A 14589-nucleotide genomic window follows, 5' to 3' on the forward strand; every position below is an offset into this window, starting at 1 on the left:
CAGTTTCTCCTGGGACACCTTGATAGATGTAGGTCACTGGGCCAGCCCTCCCACAAAGGAAACTGAGGTCCACTGTGGGGACTTGCCCTGGGTCACACACACGCTCAGACTTTAAGCCCATGTCCCTCAAATGGAGAGGATATTCCAGGTTGTTGTTCTTACTTCCCATCACTTAAACCCCGATGTACTCTTACCTGGGACATAAAACCCAGGTTGGTCTCCTGAAGAATTGAATTACTTATCACAGCTCTGTGTGCCTGGGCCCTGCTAACCTCTGCTCTCATTACGTTCCCTCTTACTCTCCTCCAGCCACCCCAGCCTTCTAGTTTCTCAAACACACCAAGCATGCCTCAGGTCCTTTGCATAGGTCACCGCTTCTATCAAAGGTTGCTTCTAGCAAAGGTTACTTGCCAGGTTCCTTAACATCATCCAGAACTAGGTTACTTGTCACCTTCTCAAAGAGACCTTCCCTGACCACCATAAGAAGCTCCCCCCAAGGGCAGCCCCGGTGGTGCAGCGGTTTAGCGCCGCCTGCAGCCCAGGGTTTGATCCTGGGGACCCTGGATTGAGTCCCACGTCAGGCTCTCTGTATGGAGCCTACTTCTCCCTCTGCCTGTGCCTCTGCCTCTCTCTCTCTTTCTGTGTCTCTATGAATAAATAAATAAAATCTTAAAAAAAAAAAAGAAGCTCCCCCCAAGACACACACACACACACATTATTCCCTATCCTTGCCTGAAAATGGTTCCTTTTTTTTTTTTTTTTTTTTTAACTTTTATTTATTTATGATAGTCATACAGAGAGAGAGACAGAGACAGAGGCAGAGGGAGAAGCAGGCTCCATGCACCGGGAGCCCGACGTGGGACTCGATCCCGGGTCTCCAGGATCGCGCCCTGGGCCAAAGGCAGGCGCTAAACCGCTGCGCCACCCAGGGATCCCCTGAAAATGGTTCCTAATCCATATTACAAAGTACTTCTTTACCTGTCTCCACATATAGAGAAACCTATAAGGTTGCTTTTGCTCACCATGATGTCCCCATGCCTGATGTAAAGCAGCCCCTCGGTAAATATTCGTTATATGAGTAGCTGAATGACTTATTGTATGTGATCAGAACTCCTCAGGCTGTCATTTTTGAGGGACATGGGCTTAAAGTCCATGCCACCAAGTTGACCAGTTAGATGATCACAACATGTCCATCTCATTCATTTGTTCTTGTTTTTTTAATCTTGATTTTTTTAAAAAGATTTTATTTACTCATGAGAGACAGAGGGAGAGAGAGGCAGAGACACAAGCAGAGGGAGAAGCAGGTTCCGTGCAGGGAGCCCGATGCGGGACTCCATCTCAGATCCCAGGATCATGCCCTGAGCCGAAAGGCAGACATTCAACCACTGAGCCACCCAGGCATCCCCCAATCTTGATTTTTTAAAAACTTATTTATTTAAGTAGTCTCTATACCCAACCTGGGGCTCTGAACTCAACAGGCTCGAACTCACTCAACAACAGGAGATCAAGAATTGCATCCTCTTCCAACCTAACCAGCCAGGCGCAGCCCCCACTCCCCTCCATTGTTCTTGTTTGACCTTCATGAGAGTGAGGCTCAAAAGAGCATTGGAGGGTGGGGGTGGAGCCTGAAGCCCACGTGCCAGGCTACTCTGACCCACAGGCTCAGACAAATGCCCTGGACGGCAGGGCCTGGTGGATGATGGTATGCGAGAGTATTCAGTCAGACACTCAGCAAATGGCCTTGTTCTATTCTCTGTGGCCCCAAGAGGGGCAGAGAGTCGTCAAACACCCACAGCTTCATGAGAGTTGTTTTTTCTTTTTTTTAAGATGTTATTTATGTATTCATGAGAGACACAGAGAGAGAGGCAGAGGGAGAAGCAGGCTCCACTCAGGGAGCCCGATGTGAGACTGGATCCCGGGACTCCAGGATCACGCCCTGGGCTGAAGGCAGTGCTAAACCGCTGAGCCACCCGGGCTGCCCTCATGAAAAGAGTTTTGAGCTGGTCAACCTCTAATCCACTAGGACCCAGATCTATGGTAGAAGCCAAAGCAAATATATCCAAATGTAGGATCAAGGGTTCTGAACATTGTACATACATGAGAATCACCCAGGGAGTCTGTTAAAAACGAGGATACTTCAATCGCTCCCCATCCCATCCCACGCTAATTTCACAAGTCTGGGCTGGGCAAGGCAAATGCCCAGGGGGATTCTGATGCACACCAAAGACTCTAAGTGTTTCCAAACCCTGGGCATGCACTGGTACTACCTCCTGAGGAGCTTCTGAAAACACTGCTGCCAGGCCTGTCTGCTGCCAGAGATCCTGCCTCAAGGGCTGGGGACCTGCCATTGGTGTTTTCAAACATTCCTCAGATGATTCTGTGGTGCAGCCAGGGTTAAGAACTACTGCCTAGGGCAGCCCAGGTGGCTCAGCGGTTTAGTGCCGCCTTCAGCCCAGGCCGTGATCCTGGAGACCCCGGATTGAGTCCCACATCGGGCTCCCTGCATGGAGCCTGTTTCTCCCTCTGCCTGTGTCTCTCATGAATAAATAAATAAAATCTTTTACAAAAAACAAAAACTACTGCCTAGATGCTTGTTTTCTAGATGTGTTCTAGCTGACCCAAGCCAGAGGACCCTGGGTCATCTTGTGGGAAGTGGATGTTCAGGGTGAAGACCACCCAACTGCTGTGCCCAGCACTCATGGTAACACGGAACACTTACTACGGCCCGGCCCGTGCTAGACACATCCCCTGCCCTGAGGCCTTTATTCTCATGCGAGCCAGGAGGCAACGAGGAGAAGGGCAAGACCAGAAGGCAGGATACAGATGCTCCTGTCACTCTCCTGCATAACATCTGGCCATGACTACCATTAGGACCAAGTCCTAAGGTTGGCCCGGTAGGATCTGGCCCCTTACTATCTTCCCAGCCCAACATTAACCCTGAGTCTCTGTCATTTTAAACTGTGTCTAGCTCTCCACAAGTGCCAGGCCCCTTCCCACCCCCCCTACAAAGATGACACTGTTCCCCTCAGCAGTACCATCACTCCACCTTGCTGGCTTGCCTGGCTCCTGCTGGTGCCTCTCCCCAGTCTGAGTCAGACATGTCTCCTTGGGGTCCTAGGGCGTGCCCCGCAAGTTTCTCCAGTGGGCATCTGTGACACTGCCTGGAGTCACTGTCCCTAAGAGCAAAGTTGGGAATTCCCAGCATCCAACCCAGGCACCTAGGGGCCTGGAGAAGCAGAGGGTAAGCAGGGGCAGTAGATATGGCTTCAGGCTACTTTGGCCAGGTTCTTAGAGGACAGAGAGCCTCAGGCAGGGCAGTCAGAGAGGAGACTATTCTGTACCAACCCAAAAAGTAGAAGGTTGCCATAAGAATGGAAATCTATAAATTGACAGGCTAGGAATGACCAATTACTTTATCACCTGGTTAAAATCCAGATTTTGTACTAGCTGTGGGCCTTTGGGCAAGCTATTTAACCTCTCTGAATCTCAGTCTTCTCATCTGTACAATGGAGATCATTATAGCTCTAAGTCAGGTTTGCTTAAAAACAGTAAAACAGGGCAGCCCAGGTGGCTCAGCGGTTTAGCGCCGCCTTCAGCCCAGGGCGTGATCCTGGAGTCTGGAGATGGAGTCCCACATTGGGCTCCCTGCAATGGAGCCTGCTTCTCCCTCTGCCTGTGTCTCTGCCTCTCTCCCTGTGTCTCTCATGAATAAATAAATAAAATCTTAAAAAAAAGAAAGCAGTAAAACAAGCTAATGTATATAAAGCACTTAAGGCAGTGCCTGGCATAAAGAACCACTCAGTAAATATGGGTAATTATTATTGTTATTATTACTCATGGAACACTCATGCTGAAAGGCCTTTAGAGATCATCTAAATGAACTCCTACATTTTATAGTTGGAACTGAGGCGGGGAAGGTCTCACTGGAGCTCTGTCTAGCCCTCGCGTACCCAGAGCAGGACCAGGTCGACAGGATCCCCTTCCAGGCCACTGGGGAGAGCTGGTGGGGGCTGCTGGGAATCAGCTGATATGCTGGCAGGATCCCAGCCTGGACTTTCCAATGACTTGGAGCCCAAAAGAGTCCCAACATCTTGGCTCTGTTTCCGGCAAAATCATTGAGCATATTTTAGGATCAGCAAAAACCCACAATGCCTTTGGCTGAGCACTTTTCCTCTTCTTGTTGAAGCCCAGGGGTATTTTCTAGGAAATTGAGTCCATCTGTTTCTGATTCATTTGTACTTAACTCATCACCAAGCTGTTTTGTAAGAGCCCTTTGATGTGAAAGCCGCCTTATCCCATAAGCCTCTGTAAGCCTTTATTTAGTCAACAGTAGGTAAATGGTCTCTCTGAAGAGGCCAGAGGCAGCTTCTTCATCTCCTTCAACACACTGGCCACAGAGGCAGCTTCTTGATCTCCCCCAACACACTAGCCAGGAGAAGGGAAAGTGTGGCCCTGGCACTCCCCTTCTTTGGGTCTGTCAGGGTCAAGTGACACCTCCTAACTCCGGTCCAGCCTGCAGTGAGGCCTCCCCAACCACCTACCTCTCCTCTGGGGCTGAGACTCCTCTTTGTCCACTGTGCACAGCCTGTCCACGTGGATTTACGATTTCCTGAGTTTACGACTATCTGAGTTTCTTGAACTTGATTTCAAGTTCCTCAAAGATGAGAGGCCAGGTCTCCTAATTCACCATGCCCCTGCCATCTCAGCATCATGTCTTGTACACAGTTATAGAGACCATTACTTCCAAACCAAAAATCTATGGAAAAGATCTCACAAGCTTAAGGGTTCCCAAAGGGACAAGGGGTCAGAATTTTGAAACTGGGCCTGCAGTATACACAGCAAGCAGCTCAAAGAACCATCGATTGAACTGAACATAGAAGAGTATAAAGGGAAGAATCTGTCTCCCCTTCTCTCTGACATCCAGACAAAGCACTCCACAGTCTCAAATCTCCTCTGTTTCATATAGCAGGATGAAAAAAAAATTGAACCCCCTAATCCAATAGATGAAACTATTCACTAAATTTAAGGGTGACTGAGTTATAAGGTACTCCTGGGAGAAGCCAAGCAAGGTGTTTTTTTTTGTTTTGTTTTTTTTTTTTTAAGATTTTATTTATTCTTTCATGAGAGACACAGAGAGAGAGAGGCAGAGACACAGGCAGAGGGAGAAGCAGGCTCCATGCAGGGAGCCCGATGCGGGACTCGATCCTGGGACTCCAGGATCACGCCCTGAGCTGAAGGCAGGCGCTAAACCGCTGAGGACCCAGGGATCCCCCTAAGGGATATCTCTAAATTTCAAGGCTCCACAACCAATGTTCCAGAGGCATCTCTGTCAGAGGTAGGATCTCAGCGGGATCCCCACTGGGCTGGTCATCTTCTGTCATCTTTATTAAAGATGTATTTAGGGGTCTCTCAAAGGCAGGGGATGGTATATGCAATCCATGGTTCTTGAATTGGAGTATATATCATAATCACACTCTGACGGCTGGTTAAAACACAGATCACTAGGTCCCATCCCAGAGTTCCCGACTCAGTAAGTCTAGAGTGGGGGGTAAGATTGTATTCCTATCAAGTTTCCAGGTATTGCTGATGCTATTGGTCTAGGGACCACACTTCGAGAACCACTGGTCTATTCCTTCAGTCTGAGGATGAAAATTTTAGGGGAGGGGTGTAGCTACCCAGTGCCAATGATTTTGCTTTATTTCCCTTTTCCTCTGAATGCTAACAACCCAAAGACGGCTGATAGTGGTGACAGTGCACCAACCACTCTGAAGTAGGCACTGTGCTTGGTGTCTACTTCATTCAATTCTTACAATTACCCTGTAGGTGGACACTCTCAATTTTACAGATGAACCCAAACGTGCACATAGGGGAAGCAAACATCCTCAAGGTCACCCGCACTTAGCACCTGAGCTGGTGCACAGCAGGTGGCCAGCATATTCTCACCAAACAAGTGTATCCATGAATACAGATGGTAAGAGGCAGATCTGAATCCAAGTCGGACTCCAAAGATCCAATTCATTCCACCACGTCAGCCGGAAGCATTTAAAGGTCATACAAGTTCTGTGAAGCAAAGGACTAAAGCTTTGTCTTTGTGTCTTTACCCTTCTCTGTCCCACTTTTTTTTTTCTCTCTTTCCCTCCCTTCCTTCTAGATTTTATTAACAGTAGTGTTACACGAAAGCTGTTCTGAATCGAATGTACTGTCAAGATGTTCAGAGTTCGGGGTGTCTGGGTGGCTCAGCCAGTTACATGTCACCTCTTGGTTTTTAGCTCAGGTCATGATCTCAGGGTCCTGATATTGAGCCCCAAGTCGGGCTCCACACTCAACCCAGAGTCTGCTTGTTCCTCTCCCTTCCCTCAGGTTCACGCTCTCTAAAATACATACATACATACTTAAAAAGAAAAGTTCAGGGCTGGAGGCAGCCCCGGTGGTGCAGTGGTTTAGCACCGCCTGCAGCCCAGGGTGTGATCCTGGGGACCCGGGATCGAGTCCCACATCGGGCTTCCTGCATGGAGCCTACTTCTCCCTCTGCCTGTGTCTCTGCCTCTCTCTGAATGAATAAATAAATAAATCTTAAAAAAAAAAAAGTTCAGGGCTGGATCTAGGGGAGTGACAATGGAAAGAAATAGTAAGGAGCTGGTTCTAGAGAGGCCATGGGAGAGAAGTGGGACTATCAGCTAGAAGAAAGGAAGATCCCCAGGTTATGGGTTCACCAGCCTGGAGAACCATCATGGAATTATTAGGGACAAGGCACTGAGAATTAATTCAGATGGTTGGCATGGCGAAAGTTCAACTGTTTTGGTTGGAACATTTTTTACAAAAATAATAGATATTCAGAGCAATCTGGGGGGCAAGGAAGAGAACTGTTTTTAATTTTCACCACTTTCAGCTGTTTGAACTTTCAACTGTACACCTTTCATGTTATTATCTGTATAAATAAAACACACTAATTTGTTTATAATGAAAAACTTAGAAACTACAAATAAGCAAAATAAAACTTAAAAACCTGTAATTCTATGTAAACATTTTTTTTAAAGACTTTATTTATTCATGAAAGACACAGAGAGAGAGAGGCAGAAACACAGGCAGAGGGAGAAGCAGGCTCCATGTAGGGATCCCAAAATGCGACTCGATCCCAGGTCTCCAGGATCACACCCTGGGCTGAAGGCGGCACTAAACCGCTAAGCCACCCAGGCTGCCCACTATGTAAACATTTTTTATGGGACCCCTGGGTGGCTCAGGGGTTGAGCATCTGCCTTTGGCTCAGGGCAGGATCCCGGATTCCCGGGATCAAGTCCCATATCGGACTCTTTGCATGGAGCTTGCTTCTCCCTCTGCCTATGTCTCTGTCTCTCTCTCTGTGTGTCTCTCATGAATAAATAAAATATTTTTTTAAAAATAAACATTTTTTATAAGAGTTCCCTTTGCTCTGTTTTGTAACTTGATTTTTTTTTGTCTATACATCATGACCATGATCCCTTTCATAATATTGTCTTCTTTAATGTCAGCTTCAGTGGCTGCATGCTATCACATTCTATACCTATACCATAATGTATATAACTGATCCTCTATTATCTAATTTTTAAAAAAGATTTTATTTATTTATTCATAAGAGACACACAGAGGGAGAGAGGCAGAGACACAGGCAGAGAGAGAAGCAGGCTCCATGTAGGGAGCCTGACGTGAGACTCCGGGTCTCCAGGATCAGGCCCTGGGATGAAGGCAGCGCTAAACTGCTGAGCCACCCAGGCTGCCCTCTATTACTTATTCTAATTTGTTCTCAATTAGTTGCTATTATGAATTTCGGTTTATTTTTGGACTATTACCTTTTAGTCATAATAGGATCACTCATGGTTTAAGAAAACCCAATTGGGAAAAAAATTGTTTAAAGATTCTTCCCAGGCAGCCCTGGTGGCTCAGCGGTTAAATGCCGCCTTCAGCCTAAGGTGTGATCCTAGAGACCAGGGATCAAGTCCCATGTCTGGCTCCCTGCATGGAGCCTGCTTCTCCCTCTGCCTGTGTCTTTGCCTCTCTCTCTGTGTCTCTCATGAATAAATAAATAAAATTTATAAATAAATAAATAAATAAATAATGATTCTTCCCACTTTATCACAGAATAAGAAATAAATACTGGGGAGATGCCTGGGTGGCTCAGTGATTGAGCATCTGCCTTTGGCTCAGGGTGTGATCCCAGGTTCTAGGATCAAGTCCTGCATCGGGCTCCCCGCATGGAGCCTGCTTCTCCCTCTGCCTGTGTCTCTGCCTCTCTTTTTCTGTGTCTCTCATCAATACATAAATAAAATCTTAAGAAAAAAATCTTTAGGGTCTCCCCGGTGGTCAGCGGTTTAGCGCCGCCTTCGGCCCAGGGCCTGATCCTGGAGACCCAGGATTGAGTCCTGCATCAAGCTCCTTCCGGGAAGCCTGCTTCTCCCTCTGCCTGTGTTGTGTCTCCTCTGTGTGTGTCAATCATGAGTAAATAAATAAAATCTTTTTTTTTAATTTTTATTTATTTATGATAGTCACACAGAGAGAGAGAGAGAAAGAGGCTGAGACATAGGCAGAGGGAGAAGCAGGCTCCATGCACCGGGAGCCCGACAGGGGATTCAATCCTGGGTCTCCAGGATCACGCCCCGGGCCAAAGGCAGGCGCTAAACCGCTGCGCCACCCAGGGATCCCAATAAATAAAATCTTAAAAAAAAAAAGAAAAAGAAAAAAATCGTTTTGTTTGTTTTTTAAGATTTTTATTTATTTATTCATGAGAAACACAGAGAAAGAGGCACAGACAGAGGCAGAGGGAGAAGCAGGCTCCATGCAGGGAGCCTGATGTGGGACTTGATCCCGGGTCCCCAGGATCACGCCCTGGGCTGAAGGGGGCGCTAAACCGCTGAGCCACCGGGGATAGCCCCAGAAAAAAATCTTAAAATAAATATTGGGGTACCTGGTGGCTTAGTCCATTAAGCATCTATCTGCCTTCAGCTCAAGTCAGGATCCTAGGGTACTGGGATCAAGTCCCACATAGGGCTCCCTGCTCAGCGGGGAGTCTCCTTCTCCCTGTTGCTCCCCCTGCTTGTGCTCTCTATCAAATAAATAAAATATTTTTTAAAAAGGAAATAAAATATTATTGGAGATGTTTCAGTAGGAATTAGCTTGTATAATACTTCCTAGTTTATGTAAGTTCTGTTAAAAGCTTTCCAATTTTATGGAATGTGGATTCTCTCTTAATAACAAACAAAAATCCTTTCTAGCTGGGAGTTAGATGACCCAGGCTCCAAATATTGCCCTGGGACCTCATGCAAGCATAACCTTTCAGGAGTCCTTCTCAGACCTGGTGTAACAACTCCCAGTTCTGAAAGGTGTCCTGGGCTTCAGATGAGATGATGGACAGGAAGGAATGAATACTGGAAACTATATTACTGTTCTTCATTCATAATCATCAATGCAGAAAACAACCCATTCCATGGGTCAGCAGTAAAAGGACAAAAATGAAACAGAACACCTGGATGTATGCGTACAATGAAATATAAGTCAGGCATAAAAAGGAAAAAACTACTGATGGTCAATAACACAGGCAAATCTTTTATATATATATATTTATATATATAATTTTTTAAAGATTTTATTTATTCATCAGAGACACACACAGAGAGAGAGGCAGAGACACAGGCAGAGGGGAAGCAGGCTCCACTCAGGGAACCTGACGTGGGACTCGATCCCGGGACTCCAGGATCAGGCCCTGGGCTGAAGGCGGCGCTAAACCACTGAGCCATCTGGGCTGCCCAACACAGACAACTCTGAAAAACATTATGCTAAGCAGAAGAAGGTGGGCACAAGAGTTCATACTGAATGATTCTATTTATATTCTGGAAAATGCAAAAACTATGGGGACAGCAATCAGGCCAGTGGTTGAACAAAACTAGGGGTAAAGGGAGGGGACTGCCCTTTAAGAACATGGGGGAACTTTTTGGGGAGATGGAAATATTCTATATCTTGACTGTGGTAATGGTTACACGACTATATTTATTTATTTTTTTTTTTAAATTTATTTATTCACGATAGTCACACGGAGAGAGAGAGAGAGGCAGAGACACAGGCAGAGGGAGAAGCAGGCTCCAAGCACCGGGAGCCCGACGTGGGATTCGATCCCGAGTCTCCAGGATCACGCCCTGGGCCAAAGGCAGGCGCCAAACCGCTGCGCCACCCAGGGATCCCTGGTTACACGACTATATACATTTATCAAAACTCATTGAGCTGCACACTTAAGAAGAGTGAGTTTTTAAAAAGATTTAATTCATTTGAGAGAGAGTATGAGAGAGAGAGAGCACAAGTGGGGTGACTGAGTCACCCAGGTGCCCCAAAGAGATTTTTTTTTTAAGATTTTATTTATTTATTCATGAGAGACACAGAGAGAGAGAGGCAGAGACACAGGCAGAGGGAGAAGCAGGCTCCCTGCAGGGAGCCCCATGTGGGACTGGATCCTGGGACTCTAGGATCACGCCCTGGGCCCAAGGCAGGTGCTAAACCACTGAGCCACCCAGGATGCCCACCAAAAAGAGTTTTACTGCATGTAAGTTATGCCTTAAAAAACCTGATTCCCCTCAAAAAAGAAAAAAAAAAAGGAAAAAAGAGGCAACACAAAACTATAGTACCATCCAAATACAAGGTTTCATCCATCAGACATTATCTGTAATGCTTTTCATAGAAATTCTGAAGTATCTTTGTGAAATATAACAAATGCAAAAAAAAATGCAATCCAGAAAAGACTAAATATGCTTTAGTTAAAAGATATCTGTTAAAAAAAAAGGGGGGGGGGGAATCCCTGGGTGGCGCAGCGGTTTGGCGCCTGCCTTTGGCCCAGGGCACGATCCTGGAGACCCGGGATCGAATCCCACATCGGGCTCCCGGTACATGGAGCCTGCTTCTCCCTCTGCCTGTGTCTCTGCCTCTCTCTCTCTCTGTGTGACTATCATAAATAAATAAAAATTTTAAAAATATTAAAAAAAAGGAAGATATCTATTGTTGGGTTATCTGCCCTTTGGAAAGGCCATTTCTACACTCTAGCAAATGTTCCTGTGTGAGGCAGCTGCTCCCACTGTGGAGCAGCTGACCACTTGGACTGTTTGGGGATTTTCCTGGTCATCACCAGTTTGGTTTTGTTGTTGTTGTTTAAATCACCAGAATAAAAAGAAACTCTGTCAGATCCAAGTTGTAAATATTTCTTCTACCCCAGGACAGTCCTTTTTCCTCCAGGGAAAGAACACAAGTATTTCTGGTTGATCTTCTCTTGGTCTGACCATTGCCATCTTAATGAACATTGTGCTCCAAAAGCAAATAAAATACAAAATAAGAATGACCTGCAGCCAAAAACTAGGCTAACAGACAGATTTCGAGGCTGAATAGGAACAAGAGTGAATCGATGCGAAGATGAAGTGCTCATGCTAAGGAAGACCCTGCTCAAATCCCCCAGCATTGCAGCAAAATCCCTACCTAACCATCTAAAGGCCCTGATCAATACCCGTGATTCAATAGATTATATTTGTGACAAGATTCCAATACAATAAAAGTGACTGGAGGGGTTCCTGGAGTTCATAATGAAATCTGAACCAGTGCAAATGGGAGTGAGGATATACTCTCTTTTTGCACAGAAATAGAGGTGCTGAAAAGATAAAGTGTCAGTTATCTGTGCACGCAGTTTATCGCCCCACTCCCACAGGAACAGAGCTCTGGCACAAGAGCGTTTGTGGAATCACAGACCAAGGAACTCAGCTGCTGGTGGAAGATGGCTTTTGGAAGATGGGTGCTCAGAGTGGCTGGCTGCCTTATACTCAAGATTTACCTGTATGATCTCTGTTAAAACTAACCAATGATCAAACTGACTTCCCCAGATGTACTCTAAAGCTAGGTAGATGCGTTAACAGTCCTGCCATGGAGGATCTACACACGGCCTCATTTCATTTCATTGGTCAACAGGACCAGTGACCAGGTGGGGGTGGGGAGTAGTGGAGCTTATTGATGCCAAGTGTTAGGGTTACTGAGCTGAAAAACAAATCTTATCAAGAAGCTCACAGCCTATGGGGGAAGGGAATCCTGGAAAGAAATAATGACAATTTGATAATGAATAGCTCACTTAGTTGAGCAGGCATCCGGATCTGCCCAATAGCCCTGTGAGGCAAGAAATATACCCATTTCACAAATGAGGAAACTTAAGTTCTGAGAGGTCAGGAACTTGCCTGGGGTCACACAGTTGGAAATCAGAGGAGGCAGGACTAGAACCGAGCATTTTGACTCCAGAGCCTCACTCTCGGGTTCTGTAGCAGATGTATTAATTGAGGCCAGATCTCCTTATCATGGCCTGGAGATGTCAGGGGAGGCCCTCAGAAGTGCTCTGGATGCTACATTTTTTTTTTTTTTTTAAGATTTTATTTATGGGCAGCCCTGGTGGCTCAGCGGTTTAGCGCCGCCTTCAGCCTGGGGTATGATCCTGGAGATCCAGGATTGAGTCCCATGTCAGGCTCCCTGCATGGAGCCTCCTTCTCCCTCTGCCTGTGTCTCTCATGAATAAATAGAATCTTAAAAAAAAAAAAAAGATTTTATTTATTTATTCATGATAGACACACACACACAGAGGCAGAGGGAGGTTTGAGCTTTACCCTAGATATCATGCAGAGTTATGAGCATTTGGATCTGTCTGCTCACATGAGACTTGCCCATAAGAATGCTCCCACAGGAAACAGGTCAGATTGCAGAAGCTATGAGGTTGAAGATGGGTGGGGCCATCAGGAAGCCACTGTTGTGACCCAGGCGGGGCTGGAAGGCCTGAATTGGGCAGGGAAAGGAGCTCTTTCATCAGAATCTGTCTAGTGGGGACGCCTGGGTGGCTCAGTGGTTGAGCATCTGCCTTTGGCTCAGGGCATGATCCCGGAATTCCGGGATCGGGATAGAGTCCCACATCGGGCTCCCTGCTTCTCCCTCTGCCTATGTCTCTGCCTCTCTCTTTCTGTGTGTCTCTCATGAATAAATAAATAAAATCTTAAAAAAACAAAAACAATGCACCTTTTGAGCCATGGGCATGTATTATCTATTCAAAAGTTTTAAAAATTCCTGAGGAGGAGGGAAGAGGTAAGAGGAGTAGAAATCACATGCTAGGTGGGGGCCTAAAGTCATAGGAACACGAAGCATTCATATGCTATGCTTTTCATGACTTTTTTTTAAATTTTTTTTTATTTTTATTTTTTTGAATTTTTTTGAAGACTTTTTTTTAAAGATTATTTATTTATTTATTTGTTCATTCATTCATTCATTCATTCATTCATTCATTCATTCGAGGCACACAGAGAAGGCAGAGACACAGGCAGAGGGAGAAGCAGGCTCCATGCAGGGAGCCTGACATGGGACTCAATCCCAGGTCTCCAGGATCCAGCCCTGGGCTGAAGGCAGCGCTAAACCGCTGAGCCACCAGGGCTGCCCTTTTCATGATGTTTTAACCTGAATCTGCCCTGAACTGCTCTTGCAAGTTCTATCTTTGGACCACAGCTAATTTCACTCAAAACTCAGGGCCTTCACCAAAACCAGGAAAATAATTGTTGGAAGATTAGAGGACTAGCACTTTGCAAAGGGATGACTCTTTCATGCACTGAGACAACTGGATTCAGACCTTTTCTTTAGAACCTTTTTTATTCATCATCTGACCAACAGAGAAGGTCAGCCTGAACCCAAACAAGTGAAAATAGCCTCATTACAACACAACACAGGGCACAACCCAAAATGAGAAGAGGTTGGCCTCAGTTCTTTTCAGAACAGAGGAAGCAAGTATTTATACACAGGTGCCCCATTAAAAGCTGATTAGCAATGCACCACCACCACCACCACCACCACCACCACAAACGCAGAGGGCGTAGAAAAATTGCTGGGGGCTCCCCACGTGTGTCAGCCATAAATAAGTCTTTCCCTTTTTGAGGGGAGGGTGATCAGCGTGCATCTTGAGTGATGGCACCATCTGTTTACTCTGAAATTTTGATGGGGAGGTAACCTCTGAATTTCCTCCCCTGAATTTGAGATGCAACAACAGCCTGTCTGAATAGCTAAGAAGCATCCTGGGAGATAGGTGGTGGAGGTTCCCCTAAACAAAGAATTCACAGAGTAATTGTGTGGGGCTCCTTAAGTACTTAATCCTGTTGTTTTCCAGAAACCTTTGCACCTGGGCTCCCAAGAAGCAAGCAGGCCCCATATCAGCACCCCACAGGCCTGTGAGTGAGGCGCCTCTCTGAGGAGCCACCATGGAAGAGAAGGGAGCAGGGAAGGGGCCAGGAATCAGCTCAAACACTCCATGCTGGTTTTGACTCGCTCCATCTCGTGCAGGAAGCTGTAGAACTGAGGCAAGGTTAATTCTGGGGAGAGAAAATTCAGCTTCAGGTAAATGTTTCCAACTCCACAGAATCATCCAAGAAAATGAATTTCCACCCAGAGATTTTTTTTTTTCTTTTTTGACTTCGTACATCTAAGCAGCTCTTGATGGGTAATTGACCATAATAAAGAACTGAAAGCCTTGAACATAGAAAGGTTCTCGGCTCCATACAAAAGCGGAAAATTTAA

General features: G+C 46.0%; 1 protein-coding gene across 3 annotated transcripts in view; it reads right to left on the bottom strand.

Annotated features, from left to right (window-relative positions):
- COMMD7 (COMM domain containing 7) overlaps window positions 1-14589 on the bottom strand; it is a 72294-nt gene that overhangs the window by 36205 nt on the left and 21500 nt on the right. Inside the window, exon 9 of one of the 3 annotated variants that reach the window (XM_072800578.1) lies at window positions 13653-14384. The exons of the other annotated variants lie outside the window; for them this stretch is intronic. Coding sequence (XP_072656679.1) covers window positions 14308-14384 — 77 coding nt within the window. The 3' untranslated portion in view covers window positions 13653-14307. Of the gene's footprint in view, window positions 1-13652; window positions 14385-14589 lie in introns of those variants that run through there. 3 annotated transcript variants of the gene reach the window in all.

The sequence above is a fragment of the Canis lupus genome, chromosome 26, assembly GCF_048164855.1.
Source record: "Canis lupus baileyi chromosome 26, mCanLup2.hap1, whole genome shotgun sequence".
NCBI lineage: Eukaryota > Metazoa > Chordata > Mammalia > Carnivora > Canidae > Canis > Canis lupus.